This window comes from Mandrillus leucophaeus, unplaced genomic scaffold (genome assembly GCF_000951045.1).
Source record: "Mandrillus leucophaeus isolate KB7577 unplaced genomic scaffold, Mleu.le_1.0 Scaffold384, whole genome shotgun sequence".
Taxonomy (NCBI): Eukaryota; Metazoa; Chordata; class Mammalia; order Primates; family Cercopithecidae; genus Mandrillus; species Mandrillus leucophaeus.
Window position 1 is genome coordinate 1,419,651 of NW_012104076.1, and position 17,774 is coordinate 1,437,424.

The 17,774-nt window shown below is 40.2% G+C and overlaps 1 protein-coding gene across 1 annotated transcript in view; it reads left to right on the forward strand.

Annotated features, from left to right (window-relative positions):
• Positions 1-1,107: 1,107 nt before the first annotated feature.
• The window catches only part of SNAPC3 (small nuclear RNA activating complex, polypeptide 3, 50kDa), a 41,423-nt gene continuing 24,756 nt past the window's right edge, over positions 1,108-17,774 (forward strand). The window contains exons 1-3 of the mRNA XM_011990855.1: positions 1,108-1,621; positions 2,338-2,415; positions 15,637-15,721. Of these exons, the coding sequence (XP_011846245.1) occupies positions 1,305-1,621; positions 2,338-2,415; positions 15,637-15,721 (480 nt within the window). The 5' untranslated portion in view covers positions 1,108-1,304. The remainder of the gene's footprint in view (positions 1,622-2,337; positions 2,416-15,636; positions 15,722-17,774) is intronic.

The window sequence follows — 17,774 nt, forward strand, 5'->3', positions numbered from 1 at the left end:
GCCTTTTCCGATAGAGTCCTCTTGGAAGGTCATACTCCCCGATTTTGTCTCTTAATGCATATGCCCAAGAAGTTGCTTCTCCCTGTCATCTGCATTCAACTAACACTTTAGTGCAACAGGTGTGGGCCATCAGGAAATGGCCTCTCCCCGGCACCGGCTGCCAATTTATCACTATTAGAGGCAATATGCATTCCTAGTGGGTGAGGGAAGAGCCCTCTCCTGCCCTGCTCATGCCTAACTACCTGTAACAAACCTTGCAAATATTAAGCCAGCCACCAAAAGACCATATAATTCCATTTATATTAAATGTCCAGATTAGTTAAATCTAGAGAGACAGAAAGTAGGTTCTTGGTTGGCTAGGGCTGGAGGAGGTGGGAGGATCAGGGGTGATAGTTAAAAGACAGAAGTTTCTTCTTTGGAGTGGTAAAAGATGTTCTCAAATAGTGGTGATGGTTGCCCAAGTCTGTTAATATACTAAAAAGCATTGAACACTTCAAATGGGTGTATTATACGGCATGTGATTATAGCCTAATAAATAAATAGTATGTCCTGCTGTATCCTTTAGGGCCTCTGAGAAATGGAGAGGGCTCCATCTGAAGCCAGACTGATTGAGTTCCGATCCTGCTTCCATTTTCCCCGCAGGTAACTCCTTCCTTAACAGCATCACGGGGTGATACTCTCTATCCGGAAAGGTCATTGTAATTTTTAAAAACATTAAAAACATACACCAGGGTTAATCATGTGCAGTGTGTGATACACAGACGCTCTGAAACACTACTGCACACACACACACACGCACATGGCGCCTCTGGGGAGGTTCTGAAAGAACCAGATCTGGAGGACTGATCGTGTCCCTGGTCTCGGCCCTCGCCCTCCTTGTTTCTTAGACTCTAAAGCAAGCAGGCAGCAGAGCAGTCCTTGAAATCCAGAGTCAAGAAAAAGCCCTGCACCCCTTGGTCCGAGAGCTGCAAGGCGCGGGGCCTAAGCGCCTGGCGAGGCCGCCCTACCCAGCAGAGGCAGTTGCTGTGTAACTCGGGCACCAGACACGCAGCCTCACCCGCTGCCGTTAACCGACAGCCGCAACGGTTCCCGCCCCGCCCAGGTCGGAGAACAATGCTGCACCCTGCCCGTAGAGCCTCGCGGTGCCGCGCCCTGGGGTGGGCCTGCCGGGAAATGTAGTTTCCGAAGCCCCGCCCTTGCCGCCCCGTGGCTTGCCGGCCGGGAGCTCCAAGCAACTACAAGTTCCATCACGCTCTGCGAGGCCTTGATCTCCAGGCTTTTGCAGGGAAGGGAGTGGGGCGAACATGGCTGAAGGAAGCCGAGGTGTACCAACGTGTAGCGGGGTGGCTGGCAGGCAGGACCCAGTCTCCGGCAGTGGCGGCTGCAATTTTCCAGAGTATGAGCTTCCCGAGCTAAATACGCGCGCTTTCCATGTGGGCGCCTTTGGGGAGCTGTGGCGGGGCCGTCTGCGCGGGGCCGGGGACTTGTCGCTGAGGGAGCCGCTGGCGTCCGCTCTGCCTGGGAGCCGGGGGATTGCGGACTCCGACCGGGAGGATGCCGCGGTGGCCGGGGATCTGGACTGCAGCCTGGAGGCGGCGGCTGAACTGAGGGCGGTGTGCGGGTGAGTGCGGAGCAAAGGGGCTCTTGCAGCTTGGGGTCAAACAGGGTGCATCCTTGCTTCTGCGCTCCTCTGGGACTCATCCCTGAGAAGGTCCTGTGGTTTGGACCTGCGCTAGGAGTATTACTCTTTCAAAGCTTTCAACCCGCTGGAGCCTCCCTGGAACACCAGGAGAAGTCCTGGGACCCGAATGCCCAGTTTCCGCGAGTTGGAGCAAAGGGCCAAGACAGCTGCGTCAAAGACTAGTTTTTCTGTTTGCTTGTTCTAAAAGTGCTTGTTAATAAAGAATAGCAGTCAGGGCAACAGCGAGGTGTACCTGCCATTGACAGACACTTTGACAGTGGAGGAATCTGAGTAATGGTGAAGCTGCGGGAGACTTCATCAAAGGAGTGTTAAAACCCCGACTAACTGGTTTCTTTTGGGGACCTTCTGGGTATTCTGTTACTGAAATTTTTCCTAAAAGTGCCTTATTTGGGGGTGAAAATATAAAAATAAGTTTAATCTCTTTCTCCATTTAACAGTACTGGCTGCCTTCATCGGCCTTTTCATTATAAAATATAACCACAGAAATCTTTGTCTTAAGTTCTGGTCTCTCTGAGCCGCCTGCTGGATTTTATCTGACTTCGTAATTCAGTAATGTATTTAGGAAAACAACCCTAACTCGCTGTGAACCAGATGCAGAGTCGACCTTAAAGTATTGCTTTTCCTTTTTGTTTTAGCCTTGATAAACTGAAATGCCTTGAGGACGGTGAGGATCCTGAAGTCATTCCAGAGAATACTGACCTGGTGACTTTGGGGTATGGAGGACTTGGTTTTTATGACGTATTTATTTAATCATTTTTTCAACATTATGTTTTGAAAAGTTGAAAGTACAGTGTTGATTGTTATCTGTATACGCACCCCCTAAATTCAGCTGTTCTTAACATTTGACCATATTTACTTTAGCCGTGTGTATGGGATGCCTGCTGTGTGTTTTTTCATTTTGCTATCCCCCATTCAGTAAGTTAGACATGATGATTTACCCTTAAATACATAAGCATATAGCTTCTAAAAGTATCATTCTCCTACATAATTATCGTGGTATTATTATACCTGAGAAAATTAACCATAAATGCATAATCTGTAATATTCAGTCCATATTCAAACTTGTGTTTATTTTTTAATATTCTTGAATGTGTGTTTATAGAGGTAGAGTTAATCTACTTAGATCTGGGGGGCAAGCTAAATACTCTGATAGTGTTTCTCAAACTATTTGTGGTAAAGGACAGTTTTTGTTTTTAAAAATTTTAAATTTTTGACATTTATACTTTGATAAAATACTACAAAAAGAATTGCTAGAAAAATGGAATTAAAAAAGACAAACACAATGTAAGTTCAAATTTTTAATTAAATTCAACAGACATAAAAATACTGTCAACCGATAATGGAAGTTTCTAAATGCTTAATCGCTTTTTCTGTACAGATTGGTTAACAAATAGGTCGTAGATGAATTCTGGTCTGCCTACCACTCTTTGAGAGGCACTGTTGTATGATAATATAGAGAAATTGTGCATGTAATAGTGAAATTTATAATTTCCAGTTTATAGTCCACTTATTTCATACCACCTCAGCTATGTTCTGTCGTTCTTGATCCTCTGATATTATCCCCCTCAAATATTCAGGCAGTCATTTCAACTCTACTTGGGTTTTCTTTCATAATAACTGCCAAATCTGTTCCCCTGGTCCCTACTGCTAACTTTTACAGCAGCAACACCTGGAGCGCTATGCAAGGTTCTTAACTGTCTTTGCTAAGTACAGTCGTTTCTCCCACTGATTTATCCATTATCGCCTGAGCATGTATTTTGCTTAAAAATGGTCTATGGCCCTACACCTCCTATATGGAAAAATTTCAAACTCCTTAGCTAGACATTTGAAGCCTTCCATATGTATCCCAAATCTGCCTTTCCAGATTTATTTTCAACCACTTTCAGATGGCTCAGGATGCATGCGGCCTCTCTCCCATCTGAAACATACCACTTATGTTATGTTATGTTTTGTTATGTTATGTTATATTATGTTATTTTTTGAGATGGAGTCTCACTCTGTTGCCCAGGGTGGAGTGCAGTGGCGTGATCTCTGCTCATTGCAATCTCTGCCTCCGGGTTCAAGTGATTCTCCTTCCTCAGCCTCCGGAGTAGCTGGAATTACAGGCGCCCGCCACCTGGGCTGGCTAACTTTTTTGCATTTTTAGTACAGACTGGTTTCACCGTGATGGCCAGGCTGGTTTCAACTCCTGACCTCAAGTGATCCGCCCACCTTGGCCTCCCAAAGTGCTAGGATTACATGCCTGAGCCCCACCACACCTGGCCCATACCAACTTCTTTAAAAACCTAAAGATTCCTTTCCAGATTACCACAACCCATCTTTCCCTTAGGAAACACGTACATTTGTACTGCCTTAAACTCTGCCATTTCTAAAGTCCTTGAAGGCTCAATGAGAGTCCAGACTCCCATCTATGTATTGTTCTCAGAGCCACTATACTGCCTTACTCCAATTCGTGCTCTGTAACTATTGATTGATTAGTTGTATTTGTCTAAAATGCACATCTGATTGTTACTCCCTTGCCTAAAACCTTTTGATGTCCCTTAGGCTGAAGTCCTGAGTCTGTAGTGGCTCACAAAGGCCTCTAAGGAATGGACCTTGCTGTTTTCATTTTGTTTTGTTTTTGAGATAGAGTTTTGCTCTTGTTGCCCAGGCCTGAGTGCAATGGCCCGATCTCCACTCACGGCAGCCTCCGCCTCCTGGGTTCAAGTGATTCTCCTGCCTCAGCCTCCCAAGTAGCTGGGATTACAGGCATGCGCCACCATGCCTGGCTAATTTTGTATTTTTAGTAGGGATAGGGTTTCTCCATGTTGGTCAGGCTGGTCTCAAACTTGCAACCTCACGTGATCTGCCCACCTCGGCCTCCCGAAGTGTTGGGATTACAGACGTGAGCCACCGTGCCTGGCTGACCTTGCTGATTTTTTTCAGCTTTCTCTCTGCAGTGTTAACAGCCACACTGCACTGTGTTTCAGTTCCTGGAAAGTGCTCTCTCACTCCAGGCTTTTGCCCAGAACAGTCATTCTTGCTTATCTCCTGACCCTGCTGACTTCTACTCATCCTGCAAGTGTTAGCTAAAGGATTACGGACTCCATTTAGGTCCTCTTGTATGCTTATGTAGCACCCCATGCTTCCCTAATGAAATGCTCATCACATCTGTAATATACGTGTTTAATTTTCTGTCTTTTTAGCTACACTTGAAAGTTCCTTAAGTTATATCTGCCGCACTCACTGTTCTAGGAATTGGTAATATAGCAGTGAGTGTGGCAGATATAACATGAGCATACAAGAGGACCTAAATGGAGTCCATAATCCTTTAGCTAACACTAACAAATATTTGTAGAATGAGTGGAATAAATGAAACTTTCAGAAGACTCAGGAAGTGATTTCTGAGATAGACTGAAAAAAGAACGTTGATGATAATCATATTAAAGCAGACTCTTTTTGCTATAGTTAACACATTAATTGATTTATAGTAATTTTGTTAAGCCATGTTAAATAGTAATTTTAAGACTACTTAAACATTGCTTCTCATGACTACTTTGCACTACTAGGTCAACTAGATCTCTCTGGTTATCTTCTAGTCCCTCCAAACAGGATTTGTGGGTAAAATTATATATAATCTAATGTAAATCAGTACAGTATTCTTCAACTGGGGTTATTTTGATATACTGTGAAGCTAGTGTATTTAATACATGACCATTGTTAACCTTAATGGTCCTGCCAAAAAAAATTAAGACTTGTGGCAAAAGCCTAAATTTGTGTTTTTATACTTTATTGTTCTCTGAACCTTCCTTCTCCTCACCAGTAATTTAACATTATTCTATTATAAAAATAAAACATAAGTACATCATCTCTTTATTATGACATAAAATAAATTTCTGGTACTTTTTCTTTCCTACATTGAATGATAGAGCTCATTTTATGCATGTGAGAGACAAAGGGTAGTTGGTAGATACTGATTCTTCCTTGATACTTGTTGTTCCCTTAATCTATAGCATAGCTTCAGCAGTTTTGAAATTTTTTTTGACTTCTTAGTTGGAAGGTTTTAATTCCTAGGAATAGGAGAGAAAATTGTTAATACATGGGTGCTGCTAAAACTTACTTGTCATTCCAAAAGCTTCAGCAGCATTCCTTTTTTTTTTTTTAAAAAGAGTCTCACTCACTCTATCGCCCAGGCTAGAGTGCAGTGGCTCAATCTCTGCTCACTGCAACTTCTGCCTCCTGGGCTCAAGCGATTCTTCTGCCTTAGCCTCCCAAGAAGCTGGGATTACCGGCATGTGCCACCATGCCTGGCTAATTTTTTATATTTTTAGTAGAGATGGGGTTTCACCGTTTTGACCGGGCTAGTCTCGAACTCCTCACCTTAAGTGATCTGCCCGCCTTGCCCCAAAGGGCTGGTATTACAGGCGTGAGCCACCGTGCCCAGCCCTTCAGCAACATTACTTTTAATACAATAGAAATTTTAGATTATTCTGCCCATCCCCCTCACTTTTGTGACCAAGAAAGTACTGTTTACAGGTCCAGAATGTACTGTTTAAAGGCTAAAAAAGGGAACTTTAGAGTCCTGCAAAAAAAAAAAAAAAAAAAAGAACCATGAAATTAGAGAACTCAAAACTCTTATCCCGCCAAACCAACCACAAATGACTTTTTAAAAAAACTCAAACAGGGCAGATCACTTGAGGTCAGGAGTTCAAGACCAGCCTGGCCAATATGGTGAAACCTCCACCTCTACTAAAAATACGAACATTAGCTGGGCATGGTAGCACGTGCCTGTAGTCCCAGCTACCTGGGAGGCTGAGGCAGGAGAATCACTTGAACCCGGGAGGTGGAGGTTGCAGTGAGCTGAGATCACGCCATTGCACTCTAGCCTGGGTGACAGAGCGAGACTCTGTCTCCAAAAAAAAAACCACTCAAACAACTCTCATATATCTGAGGTTGACTAGAATGACAGAAATGAGCACCGTCAAACTGGGAATCTTGTAAACTATCACTATACCCCAGATATTACAAAAATGAGCAAGAGGAAATAAAATTTAAAGAGAGCTTATTGTAGATAATGAGGAAATAACTGTAACTGTTTATACAAATCAACTTTGGAGACTACCTGCTTCCACCCAGAAAACAATGAAGAAACAAGAAAACCTATAAGTCTACACTTCACACAGAATTGAATATACTCAGATAAGCATTTGAGGGTATAAAAATGTTTACCTTGGCCTAGAAATTTTTTTTTTTTTTTTGAGACGGAGTCTTGCTCTGTCACCCAGGCTGGAGTGCAGTGGCGCGATCTCAGCGCCATTCTCCTGCCTCAGCCTCCCGAGTAGCTGGGACTACAGGCGCCTACCACCACGCCCTGCTAATTTTTTGTATTTTCAGTAGAGATGAGGTTTCACCGTGTTAGCCAGGATGGTCTCGATCTCCTGAACTCGTGATCCACCCACCTCGGCCTCCCAAAGTGCTGGGATTACAGGCATGAGCCACCACGCCCGGCTGGCTTAGAATTTTTAAAACTATTAATAAGAATGGAAATGATGACTAAAGGAGAAATGAAAAGAGTTGATGAAACGCAGGAAAGAAATGGAAGAAAAGACAATTACTTCGTAAGCGAATAAATTTTAAGATACCTAAGGGAAAATAGACTGAAATGAAAGCAAGAGGCAATGAAGAAAGGCATAAAAACAAGCAAGAGAATTGAAAATGACAAAGAAAAAAAGTAAGATGAATCCGAGAGAGTAGGGAACGGTAGATAGGCAAAGATATAATAGTCATATTATCAGAGTCCCTGAAGAAGAAAAAGAAATGGAGTAAATTCGTATTTAAAAACATAATCTAACAAAAGTTTCCAAAATTGAAAAAAAAACCAAATCTGGAAAGGGTTCGCTAGGTACCTGGAAAAATTAACCCAGACTTACTGGCTTTTGGGATATATATTAGTAAAACTATTAGATTTCAGAGATAAAGATGAAATCATCACATCTTCCATGCCCAAAAAGAACACATTAACTTGCAAAGGCAAACTTACAGAAAGCATCAGATGTTGCAGAACTGACATACAAAGCAAGGCAACATAGAGCAGTGTTTTTTTAAAGCTCAATGAAGGTGTGAATTAAGGATTTTGTATTTAACTGAATGTCCTCAAATATCAAGGTTATAGAAAGAGAGTTTTCAATATACAAGAACCTGGGTAATTTCTGTACCTGCTGGCCATTTCTGAGGAGCATACAAGAGAATGAGCTTTATCCAACCAATTGATGACTGGGAAATTTTCAGCAAAAGGACTAATACAGAGAGGATGAGGGTGGAAGATTTGTGTAACTGTTGGGTATTGTAACAAAGTGTGGTGTTGCAACTAAAACGATGGAAGGAGAAAAATGGATAACGTGTGGGCAATAGATGGGTTTTTTAAAGACTACTGCAGAGGGAAAACAAAATCTGACACATCGGATAGTAAAGTGTTAAATAAGAAAATGGGTAACTGTAGGATTTAAAAAATATGAGTACAAAGGTAACCAGTAGAACAATAATAGAAATACCAACTCCTCCTCAATTTCTAAAAAATAAATGGAAAAGAATACAGATTTCATAATGAAAACAGCTAATACAACAAAGTACAGATAATTAGAAAATATTGTGATAGAGTTGATACCAAATACATCTGTCAGTCTTAAGCAACCTATTAAAGGATTTTCACTTTGGCTTGTAAAACAAAAATCTTGGGGAGACAAGAGACACATCTAAAATAAAGTGATTCAGAAAAGCTAAAAATAAAGGGTTAGACAAAAGTATACTAAGTAAATGGAAACAAAAATTGAGCAGGAGTAGTGATGCTGATATCAGACAAATAGTATTCAAGCCCCAAAGTATTACATGGGATAAAGGACACTTTTTAATTTATATCTTACGGAGGTACGTATACATAAAATTTGCTCCCTGCTAATGAAAACTATATGACATCTTCACAAAAATTGATTATGTATTAGGTCACAAAGGTAACATCAGTGACATTCCGAAAATAGAATATTACAAACAGATTGGGTGCAATGGCTCATGCCTGTACTCCCAACACTTTGGGAAGCCAAGGTGGAAGGATTGCTTGAGCCCTGGAGTTTAAGAACAACCTGGGCAAGATAGGAAGAATCTGCCTCTACAAAAAAATAAAAACAGTTAGCCAGCTGTGGTGGCACATGCCTGTGCTCCCAGCTACTCAGGAAGCCGAGGTAGAAGGATCACTTGAGCCTGGGAGATTGAGGCTGAAGTGAGCCATGATTTTACTGCTCTACTCCAGCCTGGGCAACAGAAAAAGACCCTGTCAAAAAACAAAAAGAAAATAAATTTCCAGCTCAGAAAACGAGGAAAAAACAACAAAGTAAGTGAAAAGAAAATACTGGAAAGGAAATAATAAAGATAAGAGAAATTAATGAGGAAAATGATAGGAAAACCATGGGTCTAGTTAATCTTTTTTTTTTTTTTTGAAACAGAGTTTCACTCTTGTTGCCCAGGCTGAGTAGATTGTGCATTGGCACAACCTCGGCTCACTGCAACCTCCGCCTCCCAGGTTCAAGCAGTTCTCCTGCCTCAGCCTCCAGAGTAGCTGGGATTATAGGCATGCACCACCATGCCCAGCTAATTTTGTATTTTTAGTAGAGACAGGGTTTCTCCATGATGGTCCGGCTGGCCTTGAACTCCCAACCTCAGGTGATCTGCCTGCCTCAGCCTCCCAAGTGCTGGGATTACAGACGTGAGCCACTGCCCCGGCCCTAATTAAATTTAAAACGGTGACTTTCTGAAACAATTTAAAAGTTAGTTAACTAACATATAAAACAAGGCAACAATAGAGCTGTATTTTATTTTATTTTATTTTATTTTATTTTATTTTTTTTTTTTTTTTTTTGAGACGGAGTCTTGCTCTGTCGCCCAGGCTGGAGTGCAGTGGCCGGATCTCAGCTCACTGCAAGCTCTGCCTCCCGGGTTCACGCCATTCTCCTGCCTCAGCCTCCCAAGTAGCTGGGACTACAGGCGTCCGCCACCTCGCTGGGTTAGTTTTTTTGTATTTTTTTAGTAGAGACGGGGTTTCACCGTGTTAGCCAGGATGGTCTCGATCTCCTGACCTCGTGATCCGCCCGTCTTGGCCTCCCAAAGTGCTGGGATTACAGGCTTGAGCCACCGTGCCCAGCCGAAACTTTTTTTTTTAATGGCTGAGACTGGTTAGCAGTACTTTCTTCAAGGGTTGGCAAACTGCAGCCTATGGGCTGGCTGGTTGTTTTTGTGTATAATCACGCCCATTTATTCACATATTGTCTGTGGCTGCTTTTGTACTATATGGCAAGTTCAGTAGTTGTGTGAGAGAGGTCATATGGCCTACAACCTAGAATATTTACTATTTGGCCCCTTAAGGAGAAGTTAGCTGATCCCTGCTCTAAGCAAACAAATTTGAAAACCTAAATGAAATGGATAATTTCCTAGGGAAAAACAGATTACTGAAATTAAGCCCTTAAGACTTATAAAACTTAGACAGTTTCTGTAGAAAAACAGAGAAAGTTATGTAAGGAACTGTTTCAAAAAGACTGCAAGTCCAGATGGTTTCACAGAATTCTACCAGACATTCGAAGACTAAATACTCCCAGTGGCTTAGGGCCTTGAAGGAAGAAAAACTTCTTAATTATTTTTCTGAAGCAAACATGACAGATACTTAAACTACATACTGACAATACAGAGAAAGAAAACTTGACATGGGGATCATTCAACACAATATTACCAGACAATCCAACATCATATTAAGATGATACTCTATACCATTGCCAAGTGGGATTTAGTTCAGGAATGGAACATTGGTTCAGTATGAGAACATGTATTAATGTCATATACCATGTTAATAAATCTGACAAAGTATTATTTCCAGAGATGCTGCAAAGGCCTTAACAAATTCAGCACACATTCATGATAAAAATACTAAGGAAATAGAAGTTGGAGGAATACTGTTCCAACATGATAAAAAATATATATATGTATCTTAGTTGTAAAGCTAGCACCTTATTTAGTAAGGGAGCAATACATGCATTTTCTAAGATCCAGAAAAAAGCAAGCATGCTTACTATCTCTACTACTTTGCAACATAGTCTATAGGTATAGCCATGCAGTTTGGCAAGATAAATTAATTAGAGGTATGGGGTAGGTAAAGAATAAAAACTTCTCTATTTGCCGGTTATGTGATTAGTATGCATGGAAAATTAGTCAATGTGAAAACTAACTCAAACAGAAAAATAATTTAGTGAAATAGGATCCAAAATTGATATATAGAACTTAATAGCCTTCATATATATGACAATAAACAATTAGAGATGGTGGAGAAAATTCCTTTTATGATACCCCAAAAGAAGGTTAAATACTGAGAAATAAATTTAACAATAAATGTATAAGACTTATGTGAGGAAAATTCCAAAACAGTTCTGAAAGACTGAAGAAAACCTGAACAATTTGAAAGATATTCTCTGTTTTGGATAGGAAGACTAAACATTACAATGATGTCAGTTCTTCCTAAATTAAATTATAAATATGGTGTAATCCCAATAAAAATACCATAAGTATCTGTTATGAAGTTAAACAAGTTGATAATAGCGTTTGTGCAGAAAACACATGCAAGAATAGGAAGACTCTGGAGGGAAAAAGAAAACCCACCACTCGCTGGTGGGGCGATGGCTTACGCCTGTCATCCCAGTACTTTGGGAGGCCGAAATGAGTGGATCACCTGAGGTCAGGAGTTTGAGACCAGCCTGGCCAACATGGTGAAACTCCGTGTCTACTAAAAATACAAAAATTAGCTGGGCATGGTGGTGGGCACTTGTAATCCCAGCTACTCAGGAGGAGGAGGCTGAGGCAAGAAAATCGTTTGAACCTGGGAGGCGGAGGTTGCAGTGAGCCAAGGTTACACCATTGCACTCCAGGCTGGGGGACACAGCACGACTCTGTCTCCAAAAAAAAAAAAAAAAATGAGGAAGTAGTAATTTTACCAGATATTAAGATATGCCACAAAGCCTTTATAATTAAAATGGTGGGTAGTAACTCATAAATAGACCAGTGGAACAGAATAAAAAGTCCAGAATTAGAGTCAAATACATATACAAATGTAGTATGACACTATACACAAGAATAATAGATAGGGATCAAAGTGTAGAGAATGGCTGGGCACGGTGACTCAGGCCTGTAATCCCAGCACTTTGGGAGGCCGAGGTAGGCAGAGATCGAGACCATCCTTGCTAATACAGTGAAACCTCATCTCTACTGAAAATACAAAAAATTAGCTGGGTGTGGTAGCACACACCTGTAGTCCCAGCTACTTGGGATGTTGAGGCAGGAGAATGGTGTGAACCTGGCAGGCGGAGATGCAGTGAGCCCAGATGGCACCACTGTACTCCAGCCTGGACGACAGAGCGAGACTCCATCTCAAAAACAACAACAACAACAACAAAAAACAAAGTGTAGAGAATGAAACATGCATACCATGGTGCGTAGTGAAAGGATTTCTGTTACTCAAATCCAGAGGAAATAAAAAGATGGATAAAACTAAAAATTAAAATGTTTTCACAACATAAAGTCAAAAGACAGCTGCCAAACTTGGAGAAAAATGTTTATGACATATACCACAAAGGGGCTAATATCCCTAATATGTAAGAACTCTTAAAAGTTGAGGAACAATGACCAAAAACCCAATGGGAAAAAGACATGAACCAGTAATTCACACAAAAAACATGAAAGTTACTCACAAACATGAAAAAATGCTCAAACACACTCAAAATTAGAGAAGTGAAAATTAAACCTACGCTGAGATACCTTTTCTTCCTATCAGACTGGCATAAATTTTAATATATAATACATTTTTTGACAAAGCTGTGGGAAACAGGTGGTTTTTTGTTTGTTTTTACATTTCTGAAGAGAATGCAGATTGTTAGAACTTTTCTATAGGGTAAATTTTGTAATACTTAACACAATATTACATATATGTGTACTTTTTGTCCCAGCAATCCCACTTCTAGTAATTTATACCAAAGATACCTCTCCAACAATATGAAAACATGTGTGTTCAAGGTTATTCCTTGAAGTATTGTTCATAATTGCAAAATATTTGAAATACCTTAAATATACAGACATAGGAGAGGAGATTGTTGAATATGCTATGGGAAATCCACACTGTAATATTTTGCAGCCGTAATAAAGGATGAGAAAGGATTAACTCAGAGTAATTTCTAGTACATTCTATTAAGTGAAAAAAGCAAAATCCCAAAGTATATGCCACCTTTCATGTAAGAAAGATGTGCCAGGTGTAGTTTATTGGCTCTCATCTTCAAATTTACTTCTTTTTCCTGCTCTGTAAAAATGGACCTTGGCCTTTTAAATACTTTTCTTTTGCCAACTAGCACATCGTTAAGCTTTGTCAGTGAAGGGCGATGGAGAGACCTTTCAGGACTCTCAAGGGTTTTGCTTCCTGATCTGATGTGCTGGCCCAGCAGGATTCTGCAGTGCACACAGCTTCCCCAGTGCCCAGCTCCTGCAATACACTGCAGTCTGAAGCACTCCGCGCCCAGCAGCTTTCCCTGCCAACCCCATTTCCCTCCACAGCTCCCCTGAACAGGTTTTCTTGGTGCCCTTAAGGGTAGATTTCCAGCAAGTTCCACTGATGCAGCACTATAGCAACTTCTTTCTCTTGCTCCTCTGGATCTCAGTCCTGGGAAGAAAAAAGGACTTCCTTGAGCTTTTTCTCAGCCCTAGGGGTAGGGTGCTCCTTGTATTTGCGATTATTCCGTTCTTTAGTGTTCCCTTTTACTGCTTCCTTGCCAGTCCCTCATTATTCCAATCCTCTGTTAAAGTTGTTGAATCCTTAACCTTTGTTCAAATTGCTATTCATTTTTTTCTTTCTTCCTAATTGAACTCAGATTGATACAGAAGGAGATAAAAGAGTATATACAAATATCTGTTTATTTGAACAAAAGAAATGGAAAGGATAAAGCAAAACTGTAGAGACTGATTGCCTGCAGGGGTGGGTGCGAAAGGGGTGGAAAGAAGGGAGGGAATGGGATCAGGTTAGTAGGGACAAAGAGGGAGTGACACTTTTGACTCTTAGGATCATAGTGATGTGTCACATATTTTTCACATACCCTAGATGTAATCAGACAATTAAAACCAACCAGAATGTAGGGGGAACCCAAAACTGAATTCAAAAACTAAAAAATAAGCCTAGTTGCATTACAAATGTGTAATATAACACCACCAAAGAGGGTGGGGAAGAAAGAACTAAAGTCTTTATTAAAGCCTATCTTTTTTTTTTTTTTTTTTGAGCACTTCATGAATTTGCATATCATCCATGCATAGGGGCTGTGCTAATCTTAACTATATTGTTCCGATTTTTAAATAATAAAATGCTACCAAAGGCATATCTTGATATAATGTAAGGGTGAAGACAGAACTTTTTATAAGTTAGTGTTTCTCACAGGGGTATAGGTTAGCAATTCTGTAACCATTTTATGTGTTTACTAGAATTGAACAAATAATAGGTTGCCAACAGTGAAAGCTGGATTTCTCACTTGTGGAGAAAGAAGTTATAAACAAGGAAATGTTAAAGGCTAAAATGAATCCTGTGGTTTTAGTTTGGGATCAGAAGTATCAGTATAAACTCATAGTTTTAAATGTGTAACAGTAAAATACAGAAATACAGATATTTATACATGTATAGGTTAGTATACATACATATATTTCCTGCCTATGTCAGCTGAGAAGCCTAGAAGCAGTGACTCCAGTGACAATGAGAATGCCTAGAACCCAGATACTGGTCTCTAAATACCTTTTTCCAGTAAAGGAACTAGGGCTCTTACAAGTGGTCCATTCCTGGGATGAGACAAGAAAAATACAGGATGGGCCTTGAGCATCTTGTGGTGCCAGAAAGTAAGGGAATGTTCAAAAAATAAAAAATAATTTTAAAAAGGAGAGGACTTGCTGAAAGAACAGGAGCTCCTAATGACTAAAACTACCAATTTGAACAACAAAATAATGGTAATATTAGATTTTAACCCCAGAATAAAACAATTATCTGTAGGTTCATACTAATAGAAATGATGAAGTAAACAGATGGGAGGAAGGAGGCAGGTCTTCCTCAAAATATAATTCCAATTAATAAATGTAGAAGAAAGGAAAGACAGAATTGCTGTTAGGCATACACCACAGTAACAAATGTTGCAGAGAAAATCTATCAATGAATGCTAAAATTCCTGGGTGAAGTTTGAGGAGAAACAAGATTTGCATAGTGTCAAAGTATCTTCCCCGAAATATTTACCAAGTTCATAGAAAATAAGGTATCATTCTGGTGCAGGAACCTGGCAGACAGAAATAAGCTAAACATCACTAGTAAAATGTCATATTAATATCATGAACCTCTTGATATGATATACTGAGAAGGACATCATTGTAGTGTTCTTACCAAAATGCTAAATTTATTCCTATCATGAGGAACTAGCAGTCAAACACAAATTGAAGGACATTGTATAAAATAACTGATTAGAGCTGTTTGAAATTGTCAAGATCATGAAATATAAGTAGAGACTGAAGAACTTTAACAAACTCAAGGAGACTAAGGACAAATAACATGCCATGTGGGATCCTGAATAGGAATCTGGAACAGAAAAAAAAAAAAAACCGAGTAAATTAAAAATTGTGTGAAATTTTAAAAAGGCCTATAGCTAATAATACTATATAATAATTTATTTCCTGTGCTTGATAATTGTCTCATGATCATATAAGATGTTGACATAGGGAAGCTGAACAAGAGAAGGGAACTTTTTCCTGCTTTTGCTACTTAAAATTAGTTCAAAATAAAATATACTGAATGTTTTGAAGTCTGAATAACAAATGTTGAACTTTGATTTTTTTTTTTCCTTTTACATCTACAACAGGGTTAGAAAAAGGTTCTTGGAACATCGGGAAGAAACCATTACAATAGATCGAGCCTGCAGACAAGAAACATTCGTTTATGAGATGGTAATTAAGAGTCTCATCTTTTTCACCCTTTTCTCTTAAAACAGTAAACTGACATTGGCTGAGGGTTAGTAATGACAGTATGGTAGCTTTATACTGGGTATGCTTAGTTGAAAACAAACTAGAGAAACTCCTTTGAGTCTGGGAACTAGTGAGAGAAGAGGACCCTTAGAACTCAAGTGACCACATATTTGACTTTTTCAGATCTCTGCCTTTATTCTTGTTTGGTTTTATCTTGCTATTAGTATTAGGCTAAATTTATGCGTTTTCACTACCCTATTTCTGGTCTTTTTGTTCTGCTCCTGATTTTGGTTTAACCGCATTCTTAATCCTTATCTATTATCTCTTGTGTAAAACTCTGGGAAAATTTAAGATGATGACTCTTGAGGAATTGGGAGCTAGTAGACGCGATGGGTTCAGAATCAGTGTGCTGGCACTTGATCATGCATATGAGCACCTATTGTCTCTCCCACTTATTTTACTTTTATTGTGGTAAAATTTACATAACATAAACTTTACCATTTTGATCATTTTAAAGTGTTCAATTAAGTGGCAGTAAGTACATTCACAATGCTGTATAATCATCACCACTATTTCCAGAACTTTTTCATCATCGCAAACAGAAGTTCTATACCTGTTAATCAATAACTCACCAGTTTTTCCTCCTGCAGCCCCTCCTAACCTCTATTCTACCTTCTTTCTCCATGAATTTGCCTATTCTAGATATCTCATGTAAGTGGAATGCTTTTTTTGTCCTTTTATGTATGGCTTTTTTCTTTTTTTGAAACAGGCTCACTGTGTCTTCCAGTCTGGAGTGCAGTGGCGCCATCTCGGCTCACTGCAGTCTCCACCTCCTGGCGATTCTCCTGCCTCAGACTTCTAAGCAGCTGGGATTATAGGCACCTGCCACCATGCCTGGCTGATTTTTGTATTTTTAGTAGAGACAGGGTTTCATCATGTTGGCCAGACTGGTCTCGAACCCTTGACCTCAAGCAGTCTGCCCACTTCGGCCTCCCAAAGTGCTAGGATTACAGGCGTGAGCCACGGTACCCAGCCTATGGCATATTTTACATAGCATAATATTTTATAGGTTCATTCATATTGTAGCATGTATTAGAACTTCATTCTTTTTTATGGCTGAATAATATCTATTGTATGGATATACCACCTTTTGTTCTATTTATCTGTTGATGGACATTTGGGTTGTTTCTATCTTTTGGCTATTGTGAATAATGCTGCTATGAAAATTGGTATACAGGTATCTTTTTAAGTCCTTTTTCAGTTCTTTTGTATCTGCACCTAGGAGTGGAATTGATGGATTGTATGGTTAATTCTGAGAAACTTGTTTTTCATAGCGATGATACCATATTACATTCCCATCAGTAATGCATGAAGGTGCCAATTTCTCCATGTGCTTGTGAACGTGTATTTTCTAGCTTTTTAAAATAATAGCCATCCTAGTGGGTGTGAAGTGGTATTTCAATGTGGTTTTGATTTGTATTTCCCTAATAACTAGTGATACTGAACATCTTCTTATTTGGTTTTTGGCCATCTGTATATTTTCTTTGAAAAAGATCTATTGAAATATTTTGTCCATTTTGAAATTGGGTTGTTTATCCTGTTGAGTCATAAAGAGTTCTTGGCCGGGTGCCGTGGCTCACACTTGAAATCCCAGTACTTTGGGAGGCTGAGGTGGGTGGATCACCTGAGGTCAGGAGTTCCAGACCAGCCTGACCAACATGGTGAAACCCCGTCTCTACTAAAAGTACAAAAATTAGCCGGTCGTGGTGGCATGCCCCTGTAATCCCAGCTACTCAGGAGGCTGAGACAGGAGAATTGCTTGAACCTGGGAGGTGGAGGTTGCCATGAGCCAGTATCATGCCACTGCACGCCAGCCTGGGCAACAGAATGAAACTCTGTCTCAAAAAAAAAAAAAAAAAAAAGTTAGCCGGGTGTGGTGGCAGGCGCCTGTAATCCCAGTTACTCTGGAGGCTGGCAGAAAAATTGCTAGAACCCAGGAGGCGGAGGTTGCAGCGAGCTGGGATTTGTGCCATTG